General features: G+C 63.8%; 1 protein-coding gene across 1 annotated transcript in view; it reads left to right on the top strand.

Annotated features, from left to right (window-relative positions):
- KCNQ2 (potassium voltage-gated channel subfamily Q member 2) overlaps nt 1-24,069 on the top strand; it is a 38,129-nt gene extending 14,060 nt beyond the window's left edge. Inside the window, exons 9-18 of the mRNA XM_035025656.1 lie at nt 913-1,007; nt 2,216-2,245; nt 5,471-5,539; nt 7,705-7,734; nt 15,027-15,250; nt 15,852-15,960; nt 16,289-16,420; nt 18,393-18,500; nt 22,882-23,005; nt 23,365-24,069. Coding sequence (XP_034881547.1) covers nt 913-1,007; nt 2,216-2,245; nt 5,471-5,539; nt 7,705-7,734; nt 15,027-15,250; nt 15,852-15,960; nt 16,289-16,420; nt 18,393-18,500; nt 22,882-23,005; nt 23,365-24,069 — 1,626 coding nt within the window. The remainder of the gene's footprint in view (nt 1-912; nt 1,008-2,215; nt 2,246-5,470; nt 5,540-7,704; nt 7,735-15,026; nt 15,251-15,851; nt 15,961-16,288; nt 16,421-18,392; nt 18,501-22,881; nt 23,006-23,364) is intronic.
- Nucleotides 24,070-26,006: the final 1,937 nt, after the last annotated feature.

Here is a 26,006-nt window from a genome sequence, read left to right as displayed (position 1 = left end):
AAGCGGCGCAGAGAACGGTGGGGTGGTCCCTCGGGGGTCTGCGTTACCTGAGGACCCGGCAGCCCCCGCCCCCCGTGCAGACCCCAAAGAACTGAAAACCGATGTTCAACCAAAACCTTTTCCACGATGTTTGCAGCGGCGCTATTTCCGGTGGGGGAAGGCAGAAAGCAGCCGCGCGTCCTGTGCGTGAACAAAATACGGTGTTTGGTACAATTGAACATTATTCGATCATGAAAAAGAGCCAAGGGGTCTTGCAAAGGTCTTGATACCGGTCACCACAGGCCGGTCACCACAGGCCGGGCGTTGTGTGGTCGCGCGGAGCGGGGACGTCCAGCGCAGAGGGCAGGGCGCAGGTGGGCGCAGGTGGGCGCAGGTGGGCGCCGCGGGCTGGCGGGGGCGGGGCTCCTGCAGACCAGCTGTGAGGGCGGCTGCGCAGCAGCGGAAGCTCACCTGTGCGCGGAGTCGCCCGCTGAGGACGGTCCGGGAGCCCAGCAGCCCAGCAGCCCAGCAGCCGGTGCTGAGCTCAGGCTCCCTCCCTCACTGAGCACCCCGCCACTGCCTGGGGGGAGGAGCGAGGCGCCCCGGGGAGCTGGGGGGGGGGCGGGGGGGGGGGCGGGGGGGGGAGCTGGGGAGGAGCGCTGCGCATCCCTGGCTCTGCCCCCTGGCCTCGGTTCCGGGGGTCACCCGTGTATATACCCAGTGTGACCTACCCCTGAGGGTTGGGGGAGCAGGCGCGACCACCAGGACAGGGCACAACCACCAGTGGCGGGGGAGGCAGGTCAGGCTGGCTGCAGTGGCGTGTGTCCGGCCTACAAAGGGTGACCTGAGGCTGGCGGGGGCTGGGCCTGGGGGGCATGTGCAGGGGCGGGGAGCGCAGGGAGGCGTCTGACCCTCGCTGCTTCCCCTCTGCAGTCGGCCTGGAGGTTCTACGCCACCAATCTGTCCCGCACGGACCTGCACTCCACGTGGCAGTATTACGAGCGCACTGTGACCATGCCCATGTACAGGTACCCGCCGCGGCTGCCTGCGTGCGCTGCCTCGCCGGGGTTTCATTTTGTTTGTTCTGAAACCCCATTTTTTGTTACTCATGATTCCCATCGATTTTTCTTTTTTTTTAAAACAACGTATGTACTTTTCAAGGAGTTCTGTGTGTGATTTATTTCGCAGTATTAATTTTGTTCTTTGTTTTATAGCTCGTGGCTCTTATTTCTCATCTCCATCCACCCCTTTGCTTAGCTTCCTTGCTGTCGGTCGCATTGTTTGTGAGCATTGCGAAGACAGGCCCTCCTCCCCAGAGCTCCTGGAGGTAAATGCCGGCTGCCTCTGGCGGTGGCCCACAGTGTGGAGCCCTGCCCGGCGGGGCCGGCCCCAGAGTGTTGGAAGTGGAAGGGTAACCTTGACCCTGTCCTTCGACGAGGACAGTGTGGGGGAAGGGCCATGTCGAGGCTCCAGGGCCAGGAGACCCCTGCCCGGGGCTGCAGGCCCCCCCACCCCCGCACAGAGCACACAGACAACACACAGGTGCCCTGCGGTGGGAGGAGAGGGCCGGAAGCCCTCGATGGGGGCCGCTGGTGGAGGCTGAGCCAGTGGCCCTGGAGGCCGCGGGTTTGCCAGCAGGCAGCTTCCCACCTTTTCTTGAGGGCGGGTGGCAGCCCAGAGCGAGCGTGTGGCCACCCCCAGGGTATGTCTGTGCCAGGCTCTGGCTTAGAACAAGGTCTGAGGTGAGAGGGGCTGGGGACCCTTGGGGTGAACACCACCCTGCTGGCCTGCCCTCGCCTGGGGGGTGAAGCTGAGCCCTGGGGCTTCCCAGCCCAAGGAAGTCCCTTACCTGCCCTAGAGGTTTCCACCCTAGGCTGGGCAGCTGGCGTGGGGCAAGGTTCTAGGCTGGGCCAGCGTCCCCGTGAGGATCCCCAAGTCCGTGGTGGCCAGGCAGGGGATGCGGCCCCACCCCTCCTTCAGCACCCATCCCACCGGGCACTTTCTGGAACACTCCACTTAGGGGCACACACCTTCCCTGGGAATGCTGAAGGCTCTTGCTTTCCCAGCCCCATGCCCCAGCCCTCGGGCCTGAGCAGGGCGGACCCTCGTGCTAATTTTCTTTGTTCTGTTGTTTCCCCCACTTTCCTTGACCATTTGGTTCATTTTCTTTTTCTTATCCCGTTCTTTTAAAATTTCCGTTCTTTTCCCTTTGTGTGTGTGTGAAAACACTTGAAAGCTCGCAAACTCAAACCTACGGGGCCTCCAGGTAGGAGATGCATGGGACGGACAGCGTGTGTGGTGTGATTGTTCTCTGTCTGGGGCTGGTACAGGGCTGCCCCGGAGCCCCCCCCCCCCCCCCCCCCCCGGTCTGCAGAGCAGGGCTGCTGGCCAGCACCCCTGCACCCGTGCCCAGCCTGTGTTCCCCACGCCGGGCACAGGCACCGCCCTGCTCTCCCCATGGCCCCTGCCTGGAGCCCGGCTCCCTCTCTGACCGTCCCCGCCCCCGTCAGCTGCTTTCTCAGGCTGGGTCCGTCTGTCCTACTTTGTCTTCTGTTCCTTGTCCTGCTTCCTGCCTTGTCTCAGTCCCCGTGTCCCTCCCCTGCACCTCTTCCCCTGCCCGCAGGGCACAGAGCTGGTGGAGATGGGCCTTCCTCCATCCCAGCTGGGGGAGGGCACCCCGTTCCCAGCAGGCAGCTGGCCTCTGGTGCTGTTTGGGTTTTCCCTCTCTGGACCTGGGAGCACCGAGGGCCTGTGGTCCTTGTGTGCTGTCCGGGATCACTGTGTCTGCACGGGGCAGGGGAGGGGGGGCGTGGAGCTCTCACTCCTGCTGCAGGGAGGAAAGGGGGTCACTTGCCCAGAGTGGGGGTGCTGAGCTGCAACAGGAAATCCTACCCCACGCACAGAGCAGCTCCTCTGTAGGCCCTTCCCTGAGGGAGGGGTGCGGGTGGTGCTGTGTGAGGGCATCCACACACAGGCCTGCAGAGCGAGGGTCCACCCTCTCCCCGTGTACACCGAGCCAGGGTTTCCTGGGCAGAAGCTCTTGGCCTGTGGTGCCCTGCCTGGGAACTGTGTTAGACCGCTAACCCTCTGTTCTCAGAAAGGAGAAGGGTGCTGAGCCCCACGGGCATCTCCACCCCAGCATCTGCCTTTTACTGGCTGCATACCCCAGAGGCCTCGCTCAGAGGAGAAGGTGGGCGCGGGGCAGCGTCCTCCCCTGTGAGCTGGCCCTGGGCTCCTGGGGCTCCAGGCAGCCCAGCAGTTGGGGGGTACCCTGCTTGAGGCTCCTCCTACCCTCCCTTGGTCCATCTTCTTCAGCCAGTCCCAGGCCCTCCCCACCTCGGCCTGGGTGACTGGACTCTGAGCTGGTCCCCTCGGAGCCGGCTGACCCCTGACCAGCCGCTGCTCTGTCCTGTGGGATGCCCCCGACACGTCCCCTACTCCCGTCGGCACACTGCACTCTCGTCCTCCATGACCACCCCCGAAGGGATGGGGGCCATGTGTGTGGCCCTCACGTGTGGTGCCGTGGCCCTGCCCATCCGTGTTCCGTGCCTTGCTGCTGTGTGTCCAAGGCATGACATCCTATCTGCGTGTCCCTAATCTTGGACCTGTGTGTGTGTGGGGGGGGCTGTCCAGGGTCTCTGCTGCAGGCCCATGGGTGGGTGGTTGAGAGGCAGTGGGGAGGCAAGTGTTGTCCCCTTGTCCAGCCCTGGGGCCTCTCCTGTGCACGTGGTGTGAGCCAACCTGACTGCCCACACCTCCTGCTTAGTCTTGGCCCCTAGGACTGGGCGGGCCCTGGAGGAGGAGGGGGGCAGGGGGAGGGAAGAGCGAGCAGGAGGGAGAGGAGAGAGCGCTCTCCAGAGGGAGCTGAGCTGGACCAAACAGCAGGACCCACGGTGGGGGGCGGTGGGGGGCAGCACTGGTGTCAGGAAGCAGGACGGGGAGGGGGGGCACGGAGCAAAGCCAGAGACTAGGAGGCTGGCTGTCAGTGCCATGGCTTCCGGGGGGGCAGCGATCCTTCGACTCTGGGGCTCTGGGGAGCCACTGAGTGACCCGCGAAGGCAGGGTGGGCTCCGGCCAGGTCTGCGGGGCGGAGGGAGAGGAGGAGGCGGGGACCTGCTAGCAGGTGAGGCTGAGCTGTGCAGGGAAGTAGTGCTGCCCCCTTGCGCACCAAGTAGAGGCTCAGACACTGATGCTTGACCGGGGCCCACGGGCCTGGGTGGGTCAGGGGTCCCCAGGGTCAAGAAGGATAGAGGACAGGGCTGGGGGCTGAGGCTGGGTGGGGGTCTTTGAGCGTGGCTTTAAAGGAGTGCGTGGGATTCCAAAGCTGAGGGTTTGAGTGGGGGGTCCCAGAGAGGAGTTGGGGTCACAGAATAGATGAGAGTGTCAGAGCAAGGTGAAGGGGTCGCAGCGGGGTGAGAGTGTCACCGAGTGGGATGGGGGATCACAGTGGGGTCGGGATGACAGGGTGAGGGGGTCAGAGCGTGATGGGGGTGTCATCCGGGTGGGGGCTGCGTCGAGAAGGAGCAACCAGGGCCTGGGGTCGAGTAGGACAAGGGGCCTTTGCTCAACATGAGATGAGAAGTGTCTGAGGGCAGAAAGTAGTGAGATCCTGAGTCAGGCAGAGGCTGGGTGAGGGATAGAGCTTGCTCCAGATGTTGGGACGGACTGGAGTCCCCCGTGAGGCCCTGGTCCTGTGGCTGGAGGTGGGGGCTGCTGGGGGTCTCCCAGGAACCTCCCAGGGTTTATAGGTCCCCTGCCTTGGTGTCAAGGTGAGGACTCGATTACCCTCTCGGTTTCCATGAAAGTTCTGGCTGGAGCTGCCCAGGGGCCACCGTGGGTGGATGCCCAGCCTGCAGGCAGGGGGCTGGACATGAGCTTGTCCTCGGTGGGTGTGACCTGGTCTGGGAGGAGGGGGCATGGAGCAGAGCCGGGCCAGCTTGCCAAAGATCCAGGGGCTTTTCCTCCAGCTGCCCAGGCAGCTCATCACACCCAGAGTGGGCTTCTCTCTGCCCAGCAAAGCCCTTTTCTAGGACCCTGGCCCCTGCCCTGACTTTGGCAGAGGGCGTAGCTTTGCAGAGAGGGGTACTCTTTGCAACTGTACTGCCCCTTGGGGGTGTTAGGGGTGTTCAGGGATTGGAGAGGGAGAAGGGAGGGTGGAAGGCCCCCCCACCTGTCTTCCGGTACCTTCTGGACCCAGTCCGTGCCCTCCATGACAGCCTGGGGGCGTTCCTGCCCCTCTGCCGTGCATGCTGGTCATGCCCACTGCCAGGGCCACGGCCCCTATGAAAGGCGCAGCCCAGAGGGTGCAGAGGGCCCCCAGGGCCACGGTTGCCGGGGAGCTCCCCCCTCCCTCTGCCTGGGACAGGCCACACCCAAGCCCCCAGCATGACCACTGCAGGCACTGTGTGTGAAGTGGATGCTGGTGGGAGCCGGGCTGCGGGCCACCCAGGCTCCGGCGGGCAGGAGCTCACTGCGTCTCTTCTCGCCGCAGACTGATCCCACCCCTGAACCAGCTGGAGCTGCTGCGGAACCTCAAGAGTAAATCTGGGCTCACCTTCAGGTCAGCAGAGGGGCTCCTGGGGGGTCCCCGGGAGGGGCAGGCAGCTACAGGATGCCCCGGGGTCTGGTGATCTTGGTGGTTTTCCACTTCTGCTGACTCGGTGGAGGCTCGCATCCCCAGAGGGTGGCTGGTTTGGGGGGTGGATACGGGGGTGGAGCGCCAGCCCCACATCTCCCCGGAGCATTGGGTGGATGCACCCACTATGGTGCTTGCTGGTTCTCTTGTAATCCCAAAATCTGTGACTCTGGAGCGTGGGGGGCACAGAGCCAGGTGTGCAGGGGAGGAGGGCTCACCTGACAGGAGGGTGGACAGAGGGACGGCCGCCTGGGCCCCCATGCCCAGGGCAGCCCCCAGCGGTTTGCCGCCTCTAAAGAGCTGTCCGTGGGGTGGAGCCGCCGTGGGGGGTGAGTGGTGGCCCTGGCCTCTCCCCCTGAGATTTGTCCATGCCCTGGAACCTGCGAACAAAACCTTATTTGGAAAGTCTTTGCAGATGTTATTAAGTAAAGGATCTCCACACGAGATCATTCTGGATTAGCATGGGCCCTGAGTCCAATGATAAGTGTCTGTGTAAGAGACAGCAAAGATGGCCACACGAAGGGAGGCAGAGATGGGGGCATGTGGCCACAAGCATGCTGAGGCCTGGGTCCCGGGGCCCCTGGGGGTGACTGGGTCGTTTGTCACCAAGTGGGGTTTCCCCTGGGCCTGACTTTGGGTACTGGTGACCTTTATTCCTCCCACTTCTCCCTGTTCAGATGGTGTGTCTGTCCTGTTGTGTTTTGGGGGCAGATCACTGGTTTTCTAGAGGCGACAGGTCCCCAGCTGGGGAGGACTTTTACCCCAGGAAGGATCACCCCCAGAGTCTCACTCACACCCAGTTCAGATGACCGGGATGCTGGGATTCTGGACTCTCTGAGTCGCTGAGCTTTTGTTGAGATTTGGACATAGGGCTGATGCTGTCATGGGTTGAGACTTTGGGGTGTTGGGGTGTAAGGGGCATAGAATGTAGTGAGTTGAATGGTGGCCCCCAAAAGATATGTCCATGCGCTGGAACCATGAATGGGACCTAATTTGGGGAAAGGGAAGGTTTGCAGATGTAGTTAAGGATCTTGAGATGCGGTCACCCTGGATTAGGGCGGCCCTAGACCCGGTGACACCGTCCTGAAAAGACAGACACAGAAGAGAGGCCGTGTGACAAGGAAGCAGAGACCAGAGGGACTTGGCCACAAGCTCAGGGGCGCCCGGGGCCCCAGGGGCTGGGAGAGGCAGGGGGACCCCCCCCCAGCCCTGGGGGCGGGGAGGGGGTTGCTGCTGAGCGACACCTGCATTTCTGACTTCTAGCCTCCGGACTGAGAGGGAAATTCCTGTTGTTTGGAACCACTGGATCTGTGGTCCCAGGGACACACACGGATGCGCGGCAAGCAGCCCCTGGCGGCTGAGGTCAGGGCGGCTGTGGGATGGGGCAGCACAGGGCTGGGGCTCCCACGGAAGCCTTTGCACACCGTGTCCCTGGACCGCATGGCAAGGGGAGCCCAGGAGGTTGGGGCCGGTCCTCAGGGACCCCAGCCCCAAGCAGGACGTCTGGGCACGCCCTCCTGCCGCCTCAGTTACAGGTGTTCGGCCAGTGGATCAATACACCAGGTGCTCTGCAAAGGTTTCGGGGGTGCCCCGAAGAGCGCACTCGGGCTCCCCTGCAGTCGTCCTGGGGATCCGCCGAGTGCAGTCCCAGCCTCCATCCTTCTATTCCTGCTCGTGATGAACGTTGCCAGGAGGCGTCATCAAGCCACGGGCAGGGTGGGCTGAGCACGGTCCCAGGGCCTTGGCCATTCGCTCTTGGTGGGAGAACCACGCGGAAGAGAGTGATCCCGTGAAGCCCAGTGGAAAGAACCAGAGCAGCTGTCTGTCCCGAACACGGATTGTGGAACCGGACTCTGTTAGCATTTCCGTCTGCACTCACTTCCTCCGTGAAACTTAGTTAATGTTGGTGATTCTCATTAAAACCTGGGGCCATAACCACTTCCAGAATTCCCTCTCTCCTGCAGGCCTGCCTCCTCAGGCCCTCCAGGGGCTCTTGGGGTGCATGGGCCTCAGGTGGGCGCCAGGTGGGGCGGACCGTGGTGGGTGCCTGGCGGGCCTGCTGCTAACTGCTTTGTCGCTTCTGTTTAAAGGAAGGAGCCTCAGCCGGAGCCCTCTCCAAGGTCAGTGCCTGCTTGCCCCCTGCTGCCCGGGCACGTTGCCATGAGCCGTGCTGGTCCCTCCGTGTCTGTGCGTGCTCACGTGTGAAACTGTGTGTCTGGACCCCGCCGGCCGCGCTGTGGGCCCTTAAATCACTTTGCCTGTGCTCAGCAAACTTGTCCCACTGCTCCAGGGTGGGGCAGCCGAAGGGCAGGTCCCTCTGCCCGCCCCCCCCCCCCCCCCGGGGCCCCAAGGCAGCAGATCTGTGAACACCCCCACTCCGGATCAGGGCCAGACTCTCAAGCCCTGCGTCCCGCCTCTTTGGTGGAGACGGACCCCCCCAGTTCTGTGTCTGCCTGCCCAGCCTCTGCAGGTGGGTTAGCTGTCAGGCTAGTTAGAGACCGGGGCCGTATCTGCAGGCAGAGAAGGGCGGACAGCCATCTGCTGTTTCCCTGTATTCAAGGGAAAATCCCGGCTATTTCATGACTCTCAAGTCTGGTGGACCCCAGCCTGCATGTGTGTCACTGTGCTGAGTCCTCTGAGCCCGGTGTCCCCTAGCACCCAGTCCCCTGACCCCGGGCCAGAGTCCGGTTGCCCTCCGTGAGTGCCCTTCTGGACCGTAGGCGACTCAGCTGTCCACTCAGTTTGTGGAGCTGGAGTTAGGCTGAGCCCTGCCCTCCTCCATCCCCCAAGTGCCCCAAAGGGGACTGACAGCCTATGTCTGGAATCAAAAAGAGTGACCCTGGAGCCAGAGGAGCAAAGGGGACGAACCCTTCACAGAGGCTCAGAAAGCTGCCAGGGGGCCAAGCTGCTTTACCCGGCATGGAGAGCTCTGTGCTCGTCATCAGGGAGGAGTGGGAAATGCGTGCCGGGCTCCGCCTGGCGTGTGGGGGACCAGGGGGCTGCCTCCACTTCCTCAGGCCCCCGGGCGCTTCCGCGTGCTGCACCCTGAGCCCGGGGGAGGCGGGCCCGCGGCTCTGCCCCGTCCACCTGAGGCCCCCCGGCCTGATGCGGCTTCTCGTTGCCCTCCCCACGCCCCTCGTCTCAGCCTCTCTCTCTCTCTCTCTCTCCTGCCCTCCCCCCAATTTGGACACTCTTGCCTGCCCCCCCCAAGTGCCTTTAATCTTGTCACTGCCCTTCTTGGGCCCCTTTCACGTCCGTCTGTCTTTGGGGAGGAGGTGGCTGACCCTGAAAGCAGGACTCAAGGTGAGGACACACGGGAGCCCTCCCCCGGGCTCTCCGGTACGTTCCGTGGCTCCCCTCTCCCTGCTTTCCGCACACCACTCCTCTGTCTCCTCCCCGTGTGTTGTGTGTCCCTGCCTGCCCGTGACCCAGTGGCTTCCCCGAGGACCAGCCTGGCCCAGCCCTCCTCCTGGCGGACCCTGGGCTGAGGCCCTGGGATGCACACTTACCAGCTGGGTGCGGGAGGGCGGCATTTCTGTCCCATCCCCCGGGGCAGCCGCAGACCCTCTCTCCGGCAGCCGGTGCATAGTAGGGATGCAGGAAATTGTTCTGCCACTGGGGCCCACGAGGGGGTGGGTCTGTCCCAGGGCTGCTGGGCAAGGGGACCCTGCTCTGGGAAGTGCTCATGGGGGTGTGCTCCCCCCGGCCCCCTGCCCCCGCCCCATGGTGGGTGGGCGGTAGTGGCCAGGCCACTGCCTGCCACCTGTACCCCAGGGTCCTGCTGGCGCTGACGGTCTGGGCAGGTGGATGGGGTGGGCACAGGGACCCTCACTCCGCCGCCGAGAGGCCCCCTCCCGGTCCGGGCTCACGGTGGGCATGCGCCCCGGCGGTGTGGGGGTCCTTTGGCTGGGCAGGACCCACTGCGGCTGTGCTGGCGTCAGGCCAAGGCCGTCCGGGTCAGGGTCAGGGTGTGGGGGGCCAGGCCTCGGGTCTCGGGCTGTGCTGCTCTGGGTGTGTCTCCGGCCTGCCCCACCCGGTTCTCACTGCCCCTCCCCCTGTGCCTGGAGGAGACCCCTGTTCTCCAGCTGCTTTGCCCCCGTGTCCGTGTGGGTCCCTCTGTTGAAGGTAGCAGTGTGCTGTGTCCGAGTGCCTGTCTGTTCAGTCTGGTCTTGGGGAGTGTCTGTGGGCGCCCTTCCACCCACGTGGTCCCCAGGCCCCCTGGGCTGGCCTGCCCGCCCCTCTCGGGGCCCTGCTGTCGGCTTCTGTGGGCAGGAAAAGCCCCTGAGCTGGGTGGGGGTCCTTGCCCCCTCGAGCCCGTGGGGCCGTGCTCAGGGAGGCTGTGGGCGCCGGCAGCCCAGCTCCCTCCAGCTCTGGTCGGGCTCTCTGGGTACACTGCCCCGTCCAGGGGCCACTGGCCACGTGGGACTGTGTCAGTTTTCGCTGAGTACAGTTAGCCGTGCCTCAGGCTCTGACACTCGGGGGGGCGGGAATATTTCCCCAGGACATTGGGCGTTGGGGGGCCCTGGGTCGTGCTTCTAGGCCCCGTGTCTGCGCTGGGAGAGACAGCAAGGCTGGTTGGGGGGGTTGCTCAGAGCTGGAGCCCTTCCAAGGTGTTGGAGGCAGAGACCATCCCCCCGTCGTCCTCTTTCCCTGGACAGAGCCTCCAGGTGGTGTGGGGGGGGCCGTGTGCAGGCCTGCGGAGCCCTGGGAGGGGGGAGCACGAGGGTCCCCGTCTTCAGCTGTGGTGGGGCTGTGGCTGACGTGAGGGCGTGCCTTGGGAAAGAGCATTTGCCCCAAATTTGAGGGGCTTCTGTGAGCAGCCAGAGCTGCTGGGTGTTGGGGGTCGGGTCCTGGGGATACTGAGTGACAGGGACGCTCACCCCCACGTGAGAGTGCTTGCTGATACAGCTGGACCCCAGGTCCCTCCCCGGGAGGACCCTGCAGGGAGGAAGCCCCCTGGAGGGGATGGTGGCTCGTGGGGGGGGCGTGGCCCTCACAGCCCCCCGGGCCACACAGAGCTCTCTCAGAGGAGCCTGACCTGCTCACCCCGTGGGACTAGCAGAGCGTGTCCTTTCTAGTGGCTGCTGAGGTCCTGTTGGGGTGCTGGCAGGTGCCACAGCGTTTACCTGTGTGGGCGCTGGGCACGGAGGCCTGGAGCTGGTTTCCGCGGGGGGGGGCGGGGGGGCGTCGGTGCGTCTGGTTCCTCGGACCCACGGTGTGAGGGCGGCTATCTCGGCAACAGCTGTGGAGGTGGAGGGCGGGAGGGAGGCTCCAGGAAAACGAAAGGCTCTTGTGTGTTTAGTTTTGCTCAGAAATGTGCACGTGCTGGTGCAGAGACAGATCGCGGGCCTCCAGGGCAGGTTCTCGGGGAGTGTGGACCCCTGGTGGGGCTTTCCTAAGGAGCTGCCGGCAGGTGCGGCCCGCCGGCCCAGGGCTTCAGCACCGAGCCCCAGGGGAACCGACGTCCACAGTCCCCTTAGATCCACGCAACCCCAAGGCCGCTTTCCTGAGCTTCCCTCCAGGGTAAACTGAGGCCACTTCCGAGGGCAGCTGGTGGGGCCTGGCGGAGCCTTGGTGACTGGTTTGTGACACCAGACTGCACGTTTTTCCTCCCTAAAATGTGTGCTTTCCGGAATCCTGCCCATCTACAACCAGCCTTTTGCAAAGTCTTGCCCATGTATTATTTTTTTGTTGGCATGAATATAGCAAAAAATAATACATCTTTAAAAAGACATGGCCCAAAACTCTGACTCTGGAAGGAAAAGGTATTTTTGGAGGAAAAAAAAACCCGGGATTTTTTTTTTTTTTTTTCTCCAAAAATAGGGCACTGTTTTCTTTTCCAGGCCGGCGGGAGACTTTATGTGCAGCCCTCTCAGTGTCGTTGCTCAGATCCAAGTGCTGCTGGTGGACCCTGAGCCCAGAGCCGCCCTGCGGGTGGGCCCGTGCGTCCTGTCCGCCCGTGTGCCAGGACTAACTGTGCTCTCCTCATTTCCAGTAAAGGCAGACCGTGCAGAGAGTCCCTGTGTGGATGCTGCCCTGGACACTCTAGGTACCGCGGGCGTGTCGCACGCGCCGACCTGCTGCACGGCTCCCCACCTCCCCTCCCGCGCCAAACACTCTGCTTACTAGAGGTTCTAGATGAGCGAGGGCGAGGCTGGCGCCCCCCCCCCCGGCCCCCCAGGCCCCAATTCTGATTGGCAGCGCGACCTCCCCCGTGATTCCAAACGGCCTCCGGCTGACCGTGGCGCGGCAGCACCAACATGCTTTTCTCCCCAAGCCAAACGATGCCCTGCTCCAAGCAGGAGGGGGGCCGGCCAGGGGCTCGGAAGCCCGGAACGGGCGCTGGGGGCTTCTGGGGTCCTCGTCGCTCTCTGGGGAGCCCTTTCTGCGGGGCTCGCCAGTCTAGCACCTCTACTACGCACCTGAGGACGGCCCCCCGGCCCGGCGCCTCGCCCGCGGGAGGCAGCTCCGTCCTGTGTGTGCCAGGCTCCCCACGGTCCTGACACACCAGACACGCCACGGAGCCAGAGGCCCTCGGCTCCCCCTTCCCACTGCAGGCCTGGTTTAGGGCGGACTGGAAACGGGACGGTAGAAGAGCCACCCCCCCCAGCCCTCTGCACCGTGGGCTCCTTGTCCGCACCTCCACTTCTCTGTCCACGTCTGCTGTCGGGTGTGTGGAAGCGTCTGTCCTCTTGCTTGCTCTGGGCCCCCCACCCCCGTCTCCCTCCCGCCTGCCTCCCTCCCTGACCAGTGCAGTGTGCAGCCCTGCCGCGTGTGGGCAGCTGTGTCCGCCTGTCCTGTGCATGCGGTCGGCGCCGGCCCCGGAAGCAATGGTGTCGAGCGGCGGGCGTGGGGAGGGGCTCTGCGGCAGGACCAGGGCCCCCGGGCGGCAGCATGCTTGTCCGTCTGCATCTGTGCATGCTCTGAGTCCTCTCCCGGAGAGGGGCTTGGAGGCCTGCCTCCCCCAACCTGTCCACGTTGCCTGTGTGTTCCCGGAGGTAGGCGCTTGGGGGAGACTTGCAGCTGCAGGAGCGGAGACTTGGGGCCCCAGCAAAAGCTGTCCTGCTTGTGCAGAGCTTGTGGGGCTGCAGGCTGGTCCCTTGGGTCAGGGGCTGTGGTCAGGCTGCTTGGGGACCAGAAGGGCCTGAGGCGCCCACGGCCAGGCCAGGAGGCCGGGCCAAGCTCAGCCTTGCTGTGTGTAAGTCCCACGAATGTCACTCCGTCCTTTGCACTTGCCCTGGGCATCCGTGGTCCAGTGTGGGCAGGGCCGTTCTCCCAGAGGACGCTGGGTCCCTCACCGCTGAGCCGGGCCCCGGCTGTGCAGACCCAGGTGTGGTCGATGGCAGGCGGGGCCTCCCACTTGCCCCGTCCCTGTACAGCCGGCCCCGGGTGTTTGGAGTTTCGCTGTAGGGTGGCAGGTGGGGGAGGGAAGGCTGGGGCTTGGCTTTCTCCCCCAGGCCCTCCTGGACTTGCTCCCCGGTCCCGTGTGAACGCCAAAGTGCAGATGGCAGGGAAGTGCCCCTTTCACACACATGGTGGTCTTGTCGAGGGCTCTTTCCCCTGCAGCAGGTGGCCAGAGCCCCATCCTTCGTGTTTGTTTGCTTCTGTCCTTGGCCTGTGAGGTTAGGGCAGCCCTCCCCGGACACCTGTGGGAGCAGGAGCTGCGTAGGCACCTGGCCATGGGGCTGGCCTGGGTGGCCGGGGCCGGGCGTCTGCAGGCTGAGCGGAGCTAGCTCAGGCATCCACACGGTGACCTCCTCCGGCACAGCGCCCCTGCCCGGTCTGGGCCTTCCAGGGGCTGGGACAGCAAGGCCTTCCTGTGGCTCCGTCCTCGAGGCAGCTGCGTGGGGTCCAGCGCCTGGGGGCTTGGGAGGGCCATGGCTTCCGTGGTCTCCCTGGACCAGGTGTTGGTCTCCATTGGGAAGGAGAAGGTCATCTGTGCCGAGGGCCCCACGGCACACCTGGATTTGGGCGGCCCTCAGCTCCCATCTGCCCATTCTTGGCCTTGTGCTGTTATGGGCCTGGGGCCAGTGTCCCGAGCAAGCAGACGTCTGCCCCACTCCCGAGTGGGATCCTCACTTGAGGCCAACTTCCAGCTCTTGGGGGCTCCTTTCTTCCCCTTTTCCCTGTCCCACGAGACCTTCGATCTAGCAGAGGGACCATCTCCGCTGCCTGGGGGGAGGGACAGGGCGCTGGCTGGGACTGCAATGTCCAGGCGGGATAGACCAGGCCCCTGGCCACTTCTTCTCCGTGGCCAGTCATGTCTGCGCCGTCCGAGGGACCTGTCTCGGCTGTGGGTCCTGGTTGGGGTCGATGGAGGTGGTGACTCAGGGGAGCCACACGGGGGTCTGGCGACGTCTGAGGGGTCAGCAGGTGATGGCGGCCTCCCAGTGACAGCAGAGACCCCGCTGGGCCTCCGGGCAGGCTTGTCGCACAGCCTGGGGCAGCACGAGGCCTGGCTCGGAGGCTGTTCCAGGAAGTTCTGTGGCTCCTGCCTGTGGCTGGGTGTGAGCAGGTGTGCAGGTCACAAGAGCCTTGCTCTGAGACAGTGGACACTGTCCGGGGGAGGAAGCGAGTGGCTGCTGGGTCCCCAGGCCTGAGCTGCGCCCGGACCATCACGACCCACTCGTGCCTCCCGGTTGCTGCCCAGAGGGTTCCAGACCCATCTTCACAGCTTCCAAGAGACACGGGGCCAGGGGCGGGGGCCCGAGGACGCCTGCAGGGCCGTGGCCGGCAGGGCTGCCCCCTCCCAGTGGCCTCGGGCCAGCAAGGCCTATTCCAGCGAGGCGGCCGGCAGGGGAGGTGCGTCCACTCCGTCCCTCTGGCAGCGTGGGCCTTCAGTCCCACACCCGGTCACATCCTGTGTGTGGGTGTGGAGGCTGTGCCGGCCCTGGGTGTGGGGGAACTGGACGGAGCCCACAGGGGGCCCTCACCCCCTCCGTGACGCTCCTGCTCTTGCTCCCGACCCAACCCTTCCTCCAGGGGGCTCCCGGGGCTTGGCAGAGGCCAGTGGTCAGCTGCAGACCTCACCCCTCCAGCCCCTGGGGCAGGCAGCAGGGGGAGGGGGCTGCCGCGGGGGCAGGTGTGCGGTGTGGTGGGACGGGCAGGGGGACCTGCAGGGCGTTTGGGGGCCCTCACGTCACCTTGGAGAGGGAGGCCTGACAGGACTCTGACACCTTTCTGTGGCACCGAGAGTGATTTAAGTGTCCACTGACCACCTCCCCAGCCAGGCTGAGCCCCTGAGTGGCCCTCGGAGCGCCCACCCGCCTGCGCTCCTTGTCTCCCTGCCCCCACCCCCACGTGTAGGCGTCAGCTGTGAGCGGACGGTGGGGTGTGAGCGTTCTTTGCAGAGTGATTTCTCTTGCTATCTTTCTGTGTGTGTCCGCCCTCCTGTCGGTCCTCGTGGGAGCAGTCAGAAGGTCAGTTTGAAAGACCGTGTCTTCTCCAGCCCCCGAGGCGTGGCTGCCAAGGGGAAGGGGTCCCCGCAGGCCCAGACCGTCCGGCGGTCACCCAGTGCCGACCAGAGTCTGGAGGACAGTCCGAGCAAGGTGCCGAAGAGCTGGAGCTTCGGGGACCGCAGCCGGGCGCGGCAGGCCTTCCGGATTAAGGGTGCCGCGTCCCGACAGAACTCAGAAGGTGGGTCAGGCCGCTGCCCCCCCCGCGGTCCAGCTGCCCCTCGGGCACCACTGGGAGCCCTGCAGCCCCCTTGAGCAGCGGCTCCCCCTTTTCCTTTTCTTTTTGAGGTGAAGTCACGTGACACAAAACCAGCCACTTTCAGGCGAACAACTCCGTGCAGTGAGCACATTCACAGTGTTGAGCAGAGACCCCCTGTCTCGTTCCAGAGCATTCCATGCCCCGGAGGAGACCCGTGCCTGTTAGTGGTCCTTCCCAGCCCCTGGCCACCACCAGTCTGTGCTGGATATTTCACACACGTGGAACCACACGCCGGGTGTGCCTGTTTCCAGATGATTCCACACTGGGTCGCCAATCAGGCTTCACGCCTGTTTATGGCGGGCTGATGTTCTGCTTTTCCTATGGCTGTAGCACACTGGGTCTGCCCTTCGTCCACTTTTCAGCCATCGCGTGGGCCTCTCCTCGCGGCCTTGGCGGGACAGAGGGCAGGTTTCCAGGGCGCCGGAAGTCTTCCCTGACGCTGTCCCCGACGAGCGTGTGCTGTGGCCCCCTCGGTCCCCGGCCGTGTCTCCGCCCCTGACGGGCCGTGTCTCCTTCCACCTAGAAGCAAGTCTCCCTGGGGAGGACATCGCAGAAGACAACAAGAGTTGTAACTGCGAGTTTGTGACCGAAGATCTGACCCCGGGCCTCAAAGTCAGCATCCGGGCCGTGTGGTGAGGCACTCAGTGTCCAGGGCAAGGGGCCTCCCCACAGAGTCCAGGAGGGTGCTGTCCGCTGTCCCTGGGGTGCGGGTCCTTTGGGGGCTGGTGATGGCGCCGGGGCCCCCTCCCGTCATGGCTGTCCTCTGCCCCTCCTGGGTCCTGCAGGGGTCCTGAGTGGACGAGGGTCTGTCTGCACCCCAGGCCCAGGAGTGGCCTGTGTATGTGGCAGGTGGGTGGCTGGGCCACATCACTGTGACGAGTCCTCCAGTGGATGCTCTGGGAGATGCTGGGGGGGGCCCAGGCAGGGGCCAGCCCAGGGCTCACAGTTGTGCTCCCCCAGCGTGATGCGATTCCTGGTGTCCAAGCGCAAGTTCAAAGAGAGCCTGCGGCCATACGACGTGATGGATGTGATTGAGCAATACTCGGCTGGTCACCTGGACATGCTGTCCCGCATCAAAAACCTGCAGTCCAGGCAAGAGCCCCCCCGCCCCCCCGCCTGCCCAGCCCCAGGGCATGGAGGCGGGGTCCTTCTGGGCCAGTGTGGCCCCAGTGTGGTGGTGTCCCTCAGGGGCCAGCACAGGGGTGGGGTGCAGCGTGGGGGTCCACATGCTGCCCCCCCCAGAGGGGGGATGGTGGACAAGGCTGTGGGGACACGGTGGTCGGCCCTAGCTGCTGCCCCCTCCGGGCTGTTCCTCTCTGGCCCCACACCAGCCCTACGTGGGCGTCCTGCTGTGTCCTCATGTGGTCTGTTTGTTCGAATACTTCTGTTGTCTCTCCTTTCTCACCCCCCTGCCCCCGCTACAGTGGGCAAGCGTGTATGTGTGTGTGCACTCACATGCATGCACGGGCACACGTGTGCTGTGTGAATGCACACGTGTGTGCACGTGTTCGGGTATCTGTGGTTACACGCATGGGTGCATGTGTGTGTGCCGGGTGCACGCACGTGCATACACATGTTATGCATGTGTGTGGGGTGTGCATGTGCCTCTGTGTGCTGTGCCACGTATGCATGTATGTGTGAGCCGTGCATACTTGTGTGCGTGTGTGTTGGGGATGGGGTTGTTCTCAGGAGATGAGGCTGCGGGTTCGTGACCCCCATCAGGAAGCAGTGACACTACACGGGAACAGAGAGGCTTGTCCACGTCCCTGCCTCACGGGGGGCTCCCCACTCCCCCAGCAGGAAGTGGGGCTGGGACGCACGTCTGAGGCCCGATGATGGCTGGGCACACACCGCTCTGCTTGTGTGCAGCCGTGTGTGTGTGGGGACAGGCTTGTTCACTCCGGGACTTAGCTGCACACGCAGGCACAGACCCATGGACACATGGACACACATGCACATACAGCTACACCCAGCCTCATGCCCACATACAAGCATTCTCTACCTCCATGACACACATGTACCACAAATACACACGTGCTCAGAAGTGTGTACCCTCTGCCACATCCAAAAAAGTATGTGCGTGCACGTGTGTTTGTGGGGTCTGTGAGGAGCCCACAGGGCTGTTGTTATGGGTCTCTCCTGAAGTGGGTCCCGTGGTTCTGCCAGTCAACGCTCCCTCCCCTGCCCAGGGTCCCTCAAACTGGGCCGCTGCAGGCTGTCTGCCCCAGAAGCCTGGGCCCTGGCTGGGAGAAGGTCTGGACGGTCAGGGGACAATCCTGGGGGTCAGCCCAGCTCCTGGGTAGTGTAGTCCTCATTCTGGGGAAGCCAGTGTGCGCCTGCCTTGGGGGGTGCTTCCCCAGCCCTGCAGTGGGACGCCCAGGAGGGGTCCCTCTGGGCCTGAAGCTGCTCCCGTGGGGCGGGGAGCTGGGGGCGGTGACCCCTTCCTCCACACGGGCTGAGGCTAGGAAGCCAGTCGCTCACTGTCCTCCCCAGAGCATCGGCTAGACCTGCGCCGTGCGTGAGAGCAGATGTGTGCGATCTGTGCGAGTGTGTGAGTGGGTATGTGTGCCACTGTGCACATACAAGCCAATGTGTGTGAGTGTGCTCACGTGTGAGCGTGCACACGCCCAGGTGTGTGTGTGGGAGAGCAGTGCGGTGTCTCGGCTGCTGGGCCTGCTCCCACATCTCTCTCACGGAGGCAGATTTTGTTCACCAGGCTCTTCTGTCCTAAACGTTCCCTCTCCCCGCTTTCTGTCTGGAAAAACAACAGAAATGGGCCACCCCAAGGAGCCGGGGTGCTCTGCCCCTCCCTGGCAGAGCCTCACGGCTGTCCTCCGCAGCGGCTCCCGTGCACACACCTGCTCGCCCGGGCAGCCCTGGGCCCGGCCGCGAGGCGGCAGCTCCCCGGTCCCGCGCTCGCCCGCACACGGGACAGATGGGGCGCCGCCCCAGCCAGGCGGGCGTGGCGGCCACTGCGCTCCGCGTGCAGTGTCCCTCAGCCGACTCCCCTTCCGTGCTCTTCACGATGCGTTTGCTGGTGTCTCTTTTCTTGTTCACTCGCCAGGATAGATATGATTGTGGGCCCCCCACCCCCTTCAACTCCCCGGCACAAGAAGTACCCCACCAAAGGACCCACGGCCCCTCCGAGAGAGTCACCCCAGTATTCACCTAGGTCAGGATGCCAACCCTCTCCTGCCTTGTCTCTGTGGAATGGCCAGCCCCCTTCGCCCCAGGCCACATGACGGCAACACCTGCCCTGCATCTCCCCACAGAGCAGCAGCGGGGGGAAGGCTGTGCCCCGTGGGCCCTGGGTAGGCGGTGTCAGGGTGGCCTTGAGCTGCTCCTCTTTGCAGGGTCTGGGGAAGCTTGCCATGGGGGGCTCCTTTCCGTGGACATCCCGAGTGACGTCTGCCCGGGGGGTGCTTCCTGGGCAGAAGCAGAGGGGCGCCACTGGGAGGATCAGATGTGTTCAGAGCCGCGGGGCTCCATGGCTGGCGGAGTCCTTCCCTCCCCAGCCCCTCCGGGGCTCTCCCCCGACGCCCTCCCCTCAGTGGGGCTGACCTGGGCGGCTCCATGGATCTGAGCAGGTCCTGTTCCTTCTCTTACCTTTGAACTGTCGTGAAGAATAAATAGGAAAGTCCCTGCCAGGCGCCCAGCAATGGGCGAGGCTCCCAGGGAATGCCCGAGAATTTTGGAGCTTTATTTCCGGCCATCAGAATTAGCATCACTGGAGCTGGTCCCGGCTGACCGGCAGAGAGAAAGGCGAGAGCACGGTTAGGCGGTGAGTTAGCAGAAGCAGCTTCTGTAGTGACGAATTCAAGCTTCAGGGCCTTCCTGCCTTCCTGGGGAGATTCAGATGACTTTTGTGACCTGTGCCCCTTGGACAGGTCTGGTCAGCTGGGGGAGAGCAGAGCCCCTGGGGCAGGGAGGAGGGCGAGGGCAGAGGGGCCCAAGAGCATCCCAGAGGCCAGCAGGGATGCTGGCAACTGGGTCCAAGCTGGCTGGTGGAGGGACTGGTGTGTTTGACCCATCCTCCCTGTGTGCCAGGATTTCTGCATGTGAGGCTGAGGGTCAGCACACTGGACATCTCAACCTGGTGACTCTTCCATGAGAAAGGAGTCCCTGGGGGAGCAGCCCTGACCCAGGGCAGCCTCAGACAGTGTTTGCTGGTTCGTGTTCTCCACCCTTCTGGGCTCTGCTGCAGGGGGTGGCAGTTGGGTCCTCAGAGCCATGAGCTGGGAAGGTCCTGCAGCCCTCAGGGCCTCCCAGGCCTCTGGACCGCCGTAGCCAGAGGACGCACTTAGTCACACAGAAGGGGCCGGAAGGACAGTGTGGGCACATGGGGGTTAAACCTGACTCCTCCGCCTGAGGCCTTGGGGAGGGATGGCCCAGGCCCCTTGGAGGGCCCTTTCCCAACCCCCTGCCCGTGGCAGCTCCAGGCTCCCAGGGGGACCAGCCAGGCAGGTGGCCCGTCATGTGGCAGGGGTGAAGGCGCTGAGCACTTATGCCTGGACTGTGTGGACACTTGGAAACACCAGAGAACCCTTCTCCCTCTCCATTCTCCACTGGTGTCTGCTTGGAGCCCGAGGGTCCCCCCGCTGTCCCCCATCGCTCCTGTCCTTGGTGCATGAGGCAAGCATGCAGCTCTGTAGAGCATGAGGCTGCACCATGGCTGATGCAAGTCCCAACCCCTCTTCTGCTTCATGCAACAGAAAGAAAAAGCCACCCCGAGCCCCACTCCCCACCAGAGGCAAACAGGGCGGCCTGTGGGTAAGGAAGGACGCCGAGACCTGGCCCCGGCCAACTCACAGGGCGCCTGCCAGCGTGTGGGAGCCGTGCCCTCCTGCGCTCCGAAACTTGAGGAGGGCCTTGTGCTTGAGCCTCCCGGCCAGAGACAGACGGGGGCTACCTGGCCTCAGCTGGGGGGGGAGTGCTGTGCGCCCAGCAGGTGCGGAGTGGCTGACCCAGCGGCTTGTGGACAGCCAGGGTCTTTGTGTCTGAGCTCCCACGTAACGTGCGGGTCTCTGGCGCGGAGCGTTAGGAGCCCACACCGCAGCGGTGGCCCTTCCTGCTGCGCAGGACACAGCTGCGGTCCCCCTCCCACATAGAAACCTCCTTTGCCTCTTACCCACGGCCTCTTTGAGATGAGCTCAGCAGCGTTCCGCATCCTGCACCTGCGTTCACATAGCACACGTGTGCACACGTGCTCACACGCAGCAAGCACACATAGCTCGTGTACACGTGCAGCAAACACACAGCTCATGTACACACGCACACACGTGCACACGTGCAGCAAGCACACAACTCATGTACACGTGCAGGAAGCACACATAACTCATGTACACGTGCAGCAAGCACACATAACTCATGTACACGTGCAGCAAGCACACATAGCTTGTACACATGCACATGCACAGCAAACACACACAGCTCATGTACACACGTGCTCATGTGCACATACACAGCAAGCACACAGCTCATGTACACGTGCAGCAAGCACACAGCTCATGTACACATGCGCGCACGTGCAGCAAGCACATAGCTCACATGCACACACGTGCACACGTGCAGCAAGCACACAGCTCATGTACACACGCAGCAAGCACACAGCTCATGCACACGTGCAGCAAGCACACAGCTCATGTACACATGCACACACGCGCAGCAAGCACATAGCTCACACGCACATGCACACGTGCAGCAAGCACACACAGCTCATGTACACGTGCAGCAAGCATACATAGCTCGTACACATGCACAGCAAACAGCTCATGTACACACGTGCTCATGTGCACATGCACAGCAAGCACACAGCTCACACACGTGCAGCAAGCACACAGCTCGTGCACATGTGCAGCAAGCACACAGCTCAGGCATACTCACGTGCATAAGCACAGCAAGCACGCATAGCTCACGTGCACACATGCGTTCACACACATGCACAGCAAGCACACAGCTCACGTGCACACATGCACATGCATGCAAGCACACAGCTCACGCGCAGCAAGCACATATGCTCACGCGCAGCAAGCACACACAGCTCACATGCACACGCGCAGCAAGCACACAGCTTGTGCACACACGCAGCAAGCACACACACGCTCACGCGCACATGCACAGCAAGCACACAGCTCATGTGCACACACAGCAAGCACACAGCTCACGTGCACATGTGCAGCAAGCACACACAGCTCACGTGCACGCACAGCAAGCACACGCAGCTCATGTGCACACATGCAGCAAGCACAGCTCATGCGCAGCAAGCACACAGCTCACATGCACACACGCAGGAAGCACATACATGCTCATGTGTACATGCACAGCAAGCACACAGCTCACGCACACATGCACACACGCAAGCACACATGGCTCATGCGCAGCAAGCACACAGCTCACGTGCACACGCGCAGCAAGCACACACAGCTCACACGCGCAGCAAGCACACAGCTCACATGCACACACAGCTCATGTGCACACGTGCAGCAAGCACACCTCACGTGCAACAAGCACACAGCTCACGTGCACACATGCAACAAGCACACACACGCTCACGTGCACATGCACAGCAAGCACACAGCTCACGTGCACACACAGCAAGCACACACAGCTCACGTGCACATGTGCAGCAAGCACACGGCTCGTGCACACGTGCAGCAAGCACACACAGCTCAGGCACACTCGTGCACATGCACACTAAGCACGCACAGCTCACGTGCACACATGCGCTCACGTGCAGCAAGCACACACACTCACGCGCACACGTGGAGCAAGCACACACGCTCATGCGCACACACACAGCAAGCACACAGCTCATGCGCACACATACAGCAAGCACACAGCTCACATGCACACGCGCAACAAGCACACACACGCTCATGCGCACATGCACAGCAAGCACACAGCTCACGTGCACACAGCAAGCACACACAGCTCACGTGCACACACACGCTCATGCACACATGCACAGCAAGCACACAGCTCACATGCACACACAGCAAGCACACACAGCTCACGCGCACACGTGCAGCAAGCACACACAGACTCCCCCTGGTTGGCAGTGGCTCTGTCTGCCCCCTCCATGGTGCGTTGGCGGTTTCCTGTGTTGGTCCGTGCCCCTCCCCCATCTGGTGTGCATGGAGGTGTGGCTCTGGTCATCTGCTTCTGTTACTGCCACACACGTGGCACTCTGCCCTCCCCAGACCCCTGTTGGGCTGAGGACCACGTGGCACATTGTGTAGGAGTAAAGCTCAGAGGTGAGGGCAGGGCATGGGGGAGGGGAGCTGAGGGGCACGTGGTCCCAATCCCTCCACTTTACTCCTTGCTAATGTGCCAGCCCAATGGAACGGAATGGGAGCCCCTCAGGTTCAGAGAGCAGGGTGAGACCAGGTGCCCCACGTCCACCTGTCCTGGCACCCTGCTGCCCCCCCGGTCGGCTCTGGGCTCAGCCTGGAGCCTGGATCTGGGGGGCCGTGGCCTGGCCCAGGAGGAGAGGGCCACGGGCCCCACCGTGCCCACCCGAGCTCATGCTGGGGGGTGGGGTCTCTTCCCGGCAGAGTGGACCAGATCGTGGGGCGGGGCCCGGCGATCACCGATAAGGACCGCACCAAGGGCCCAGCTGAGGCAGAGCTGCCTGAAGACCCCAGCATGATGGGCCGGCTGGGGAAGGTGGAGAAGCAGGTAGGAGGGGCTGAGATGTACCCTGTAGGCAGGTCCTGGAGCTCCAGGGTGGGCCCCTGCCCTCTCCTGGGAGCTGGTCCTCAGGGGCCATGCATAAGACCTTGCACTCGGGGTCTGCTTCTGGGAGGCAACGAAAGGAGCTGTGGGGTTTATCTGAAGGGGCCACACACGCTGATGGGTGGGGTCAGAGGCTCAGCTCCTGCTGCGTTTGCTTCCCACTTCTTCCGTACCTCTGTGGGGGGCAACCTGGAGTCCTTGTACCTCCAGGGAACAGCCCAGGGTCCCCCCACCTCCCGGGAACAGCCTGGGGTCCCCACCTCTGGCGAGCGCCAGGCCTGGTCCAGTAGCTCCCCTTGCAGGTCTTGTCCATGGAGAAGAAGCTGGATTTCCTGGTGAACATCTATATGCAGCGCATGGGCATCCCCCCGACGGAGACGGAGGCCTACTTTGGGGCCAAGGAGCCAGAACCAGCGCCGCCCTACCACAGCCCCGAGGACAGCCGGGAGCACGGGGACAGGAATGGCTGCATCATCAAGCTCATCCGCTCTGCCAGTTCCGGGGGCCAGAAGAACTTTTCGGCGCCTCTGGCCGGGCCCCCAGCCCAGTGCCCACCCTCCACCTCGTGGCAACAGCAATGCCACACACGCCAGGGCCACGGCACCTCCCCTGTGGGGGACCACGGCTCTCTGGTGAGGATCCCGCCCCCGCCTGCCCACGAGCGGTCGCTGTCTGCCTACAGTGGGGGCAACAGGGCCAGCACGGAGTTCCTGAGGCACGAGGGCGCCCTGCGGGACAGCGACACGTCCATCTCCATCCCGTCTGTGGACCACGAGGAGCTGGAGCGCTCCTTCAGCGGCTTCAGCATCTCCCAGTCCAAGGAGAACCTGGACGCGCTCAACAGCTGCTACGCGGCCGTGGCGCCCTGCGCCAAAGTCAGACCCTACATCGCGGAGGGCGAGTCGGACACAGACTCGGACCTCTGCACCCCGTGCGGGCCCCCGCCGCGCTCCGCCACTGGGGAGGGCCCTTTCGGCGATGTGGGCTGGGCCGGGCCCCGGAAATGAGGCTGCCCGCCGGCCTCTCCCTGACTCTTGGCCTTCCAGGTTTGCAGATGGGACTCTCCGGGGCCCTTTCCTTAGAGCGACATGGGTGGGGGGTTTGTGCGAGGCGACAGGCAGGCGGGGGGCTCCTTGGTCTCACGCATTGCAGGCCGACAAAAGTTCTTTTTTAACAAGGGGCAGCCAGGCCGGCTGTGCCCACTCTGAGACCGTTGGCCCGGGTGTGAGCGGGGCTGATGGCTGAGGACAGACCCCTGCTGGTAGGGGGGAGGCGTGAGGCCGAGGAGCAGGGCCCGGGTGAGGGTGGCAGCTAGGGGGCAGAATGGGTGGCCTCGAGGCCTGGTGAGGAGGGAGCCTGGGCCTGTGGCTATGGCGGCAGGGGGTACGCTGGCCCCTGGGGCGTGGCTTGTCCTTGTCTCTCCGTCCCTGCCCCCGCTAGTCCACGCAGGGCAGGCAGGCGTGATGGGTGACTTCCAGAGAGCTGCTGGTCAGCGCCATCTCCCCCGACCCCGGGTTCTGAGCCAATCCCAAGTCCAGGATGCTGGCTTGGAGAGGAGACGGTGGGGCCTCAGGACCTCCCAGCGTTGGCTCCTGAGGGGAGGGGCTGCTCCACAGTCTTCTGGAGGAGGGTCCTTGGAGGCTCCCCTAGCCACAGGAGATCTGGGGATGGGCATCCCTGTGTTCTCTCTCTTCTGCTCTGGCTGGGCTCCGGCCACCAGGCCACGGCCAGCACTGAAATGAAGACCCGTGTGCAGGGAGCGTGCTGGGGGCATCCCCTGGGCTGGGATCCCGTTTCCGGGTCCCAGGGCCAGGCGGGTTGTGGTGGTCCCTCACTGGTGCCTCGGCAGGACCCAGGGCTGGGTGATGATGCTCTAACTCCTGGGAAAAGCCTTCAAAGTCCCTCAGGGGTTGGTGAGATTCCCTCCTTCCGTGGAGCTGAAGCAGCTCTATCCTGTAGGAAGCCTAATTGTCCCCACTAGGGCTGACCATCTGCCCCCCTGCTCTCCACTGACCTGTCCCTTGGCTGTGACCTTGGGAGTCAGGGATGCCCATCTCCACCCTGGGCCTCAGGGAGCAGGGACCCCATCTCTCCTGTGGTAGGCACCTCAACCCCAGGGACACCAGCTTTGGGATCTCCTTTCTGGGCCCTCAGCAGTCGGTGTGGGGGGGGCATCTGGCATTGGGAACCATAAGTCTGGGTGCCTGACACTCTCTCTGAGGCAGTGACCTCTGGTGCACTAGGGCTGGGCGCAGCGAGGCCCGCTACGGAACGACTTCCCCAGAAAACTAGCTTCTGGGACAGCCCTGTTGTGACTTGGACCAGAAGTAGTCAGTGAGAGAGTCGGTCCTGTCCTCTGGGAAGGGTGTGGAGAGCTGTATCTGAGGGTCCTGGGCTCTGGGCACGGGGTCCTGGTGCTTAGAGAGCTTTGGGGAGTGATGTCTGTTGGCCAGGCAGGGGCCACGGCTGTAGGCCCTGCCCCCTCCCCTTGCCAGAACACCCCGGGTCCTGCCGTGGGCACCTCCTTGCCTGACGGGCAGCCAGAGGCTGGGCCGGCCTGTCCTTGCCCAGAGTGGGAAGCCATAGGCTCAGAGTTGGGAACCGCTGCTCACATCAGGGCCCCAGCATGAAGATGTCCCCCTTCCCAGCCTCCGGGAGAGGCAGGCGTGGAAGTAAGTGGCCCCATGGCCTGGAAGGGAGGCCACACTGGCTTTCCCTCGCACTGATGAACCTTGTTCCTGAGGGCAGTGTTTCTCTGGCTTTGGGCCTCACAGTGATGAGAAAAGTCCCTGCCTGTGCGGATAACGTGGGTACCTGGTGTGGCCTGTGTGTCGTGGTCCTCCCATCACTGCCTCCCTCTGGGCTCAGCCCCCTTCACCCTCCCACCATGGGGGACTCGGGCTGCAGGCCCCCGGGCAGGGCATGAGCCATGGGGTGACACGAC

This window comes from Mirounga leonina, unplaced genomic scaffold (assembly GCF_011800145.1).
Source record: "Mirounga leonina isolate KUSES-001 unplaced genomic scaffold, KU_Mleo_1.0 Mir_195, whole genome shotgun sequence".
NCBI classification, from domain to species: domain Eukaryota; kingdom Metazoa; phylum Chordata; class Mammalia; order Carnivora; family Phocidae; genus Mirounga; species Mirounga leonina.
This window is presented reverse-complemented; position numbering and strand designations above follow the sequence as displayed.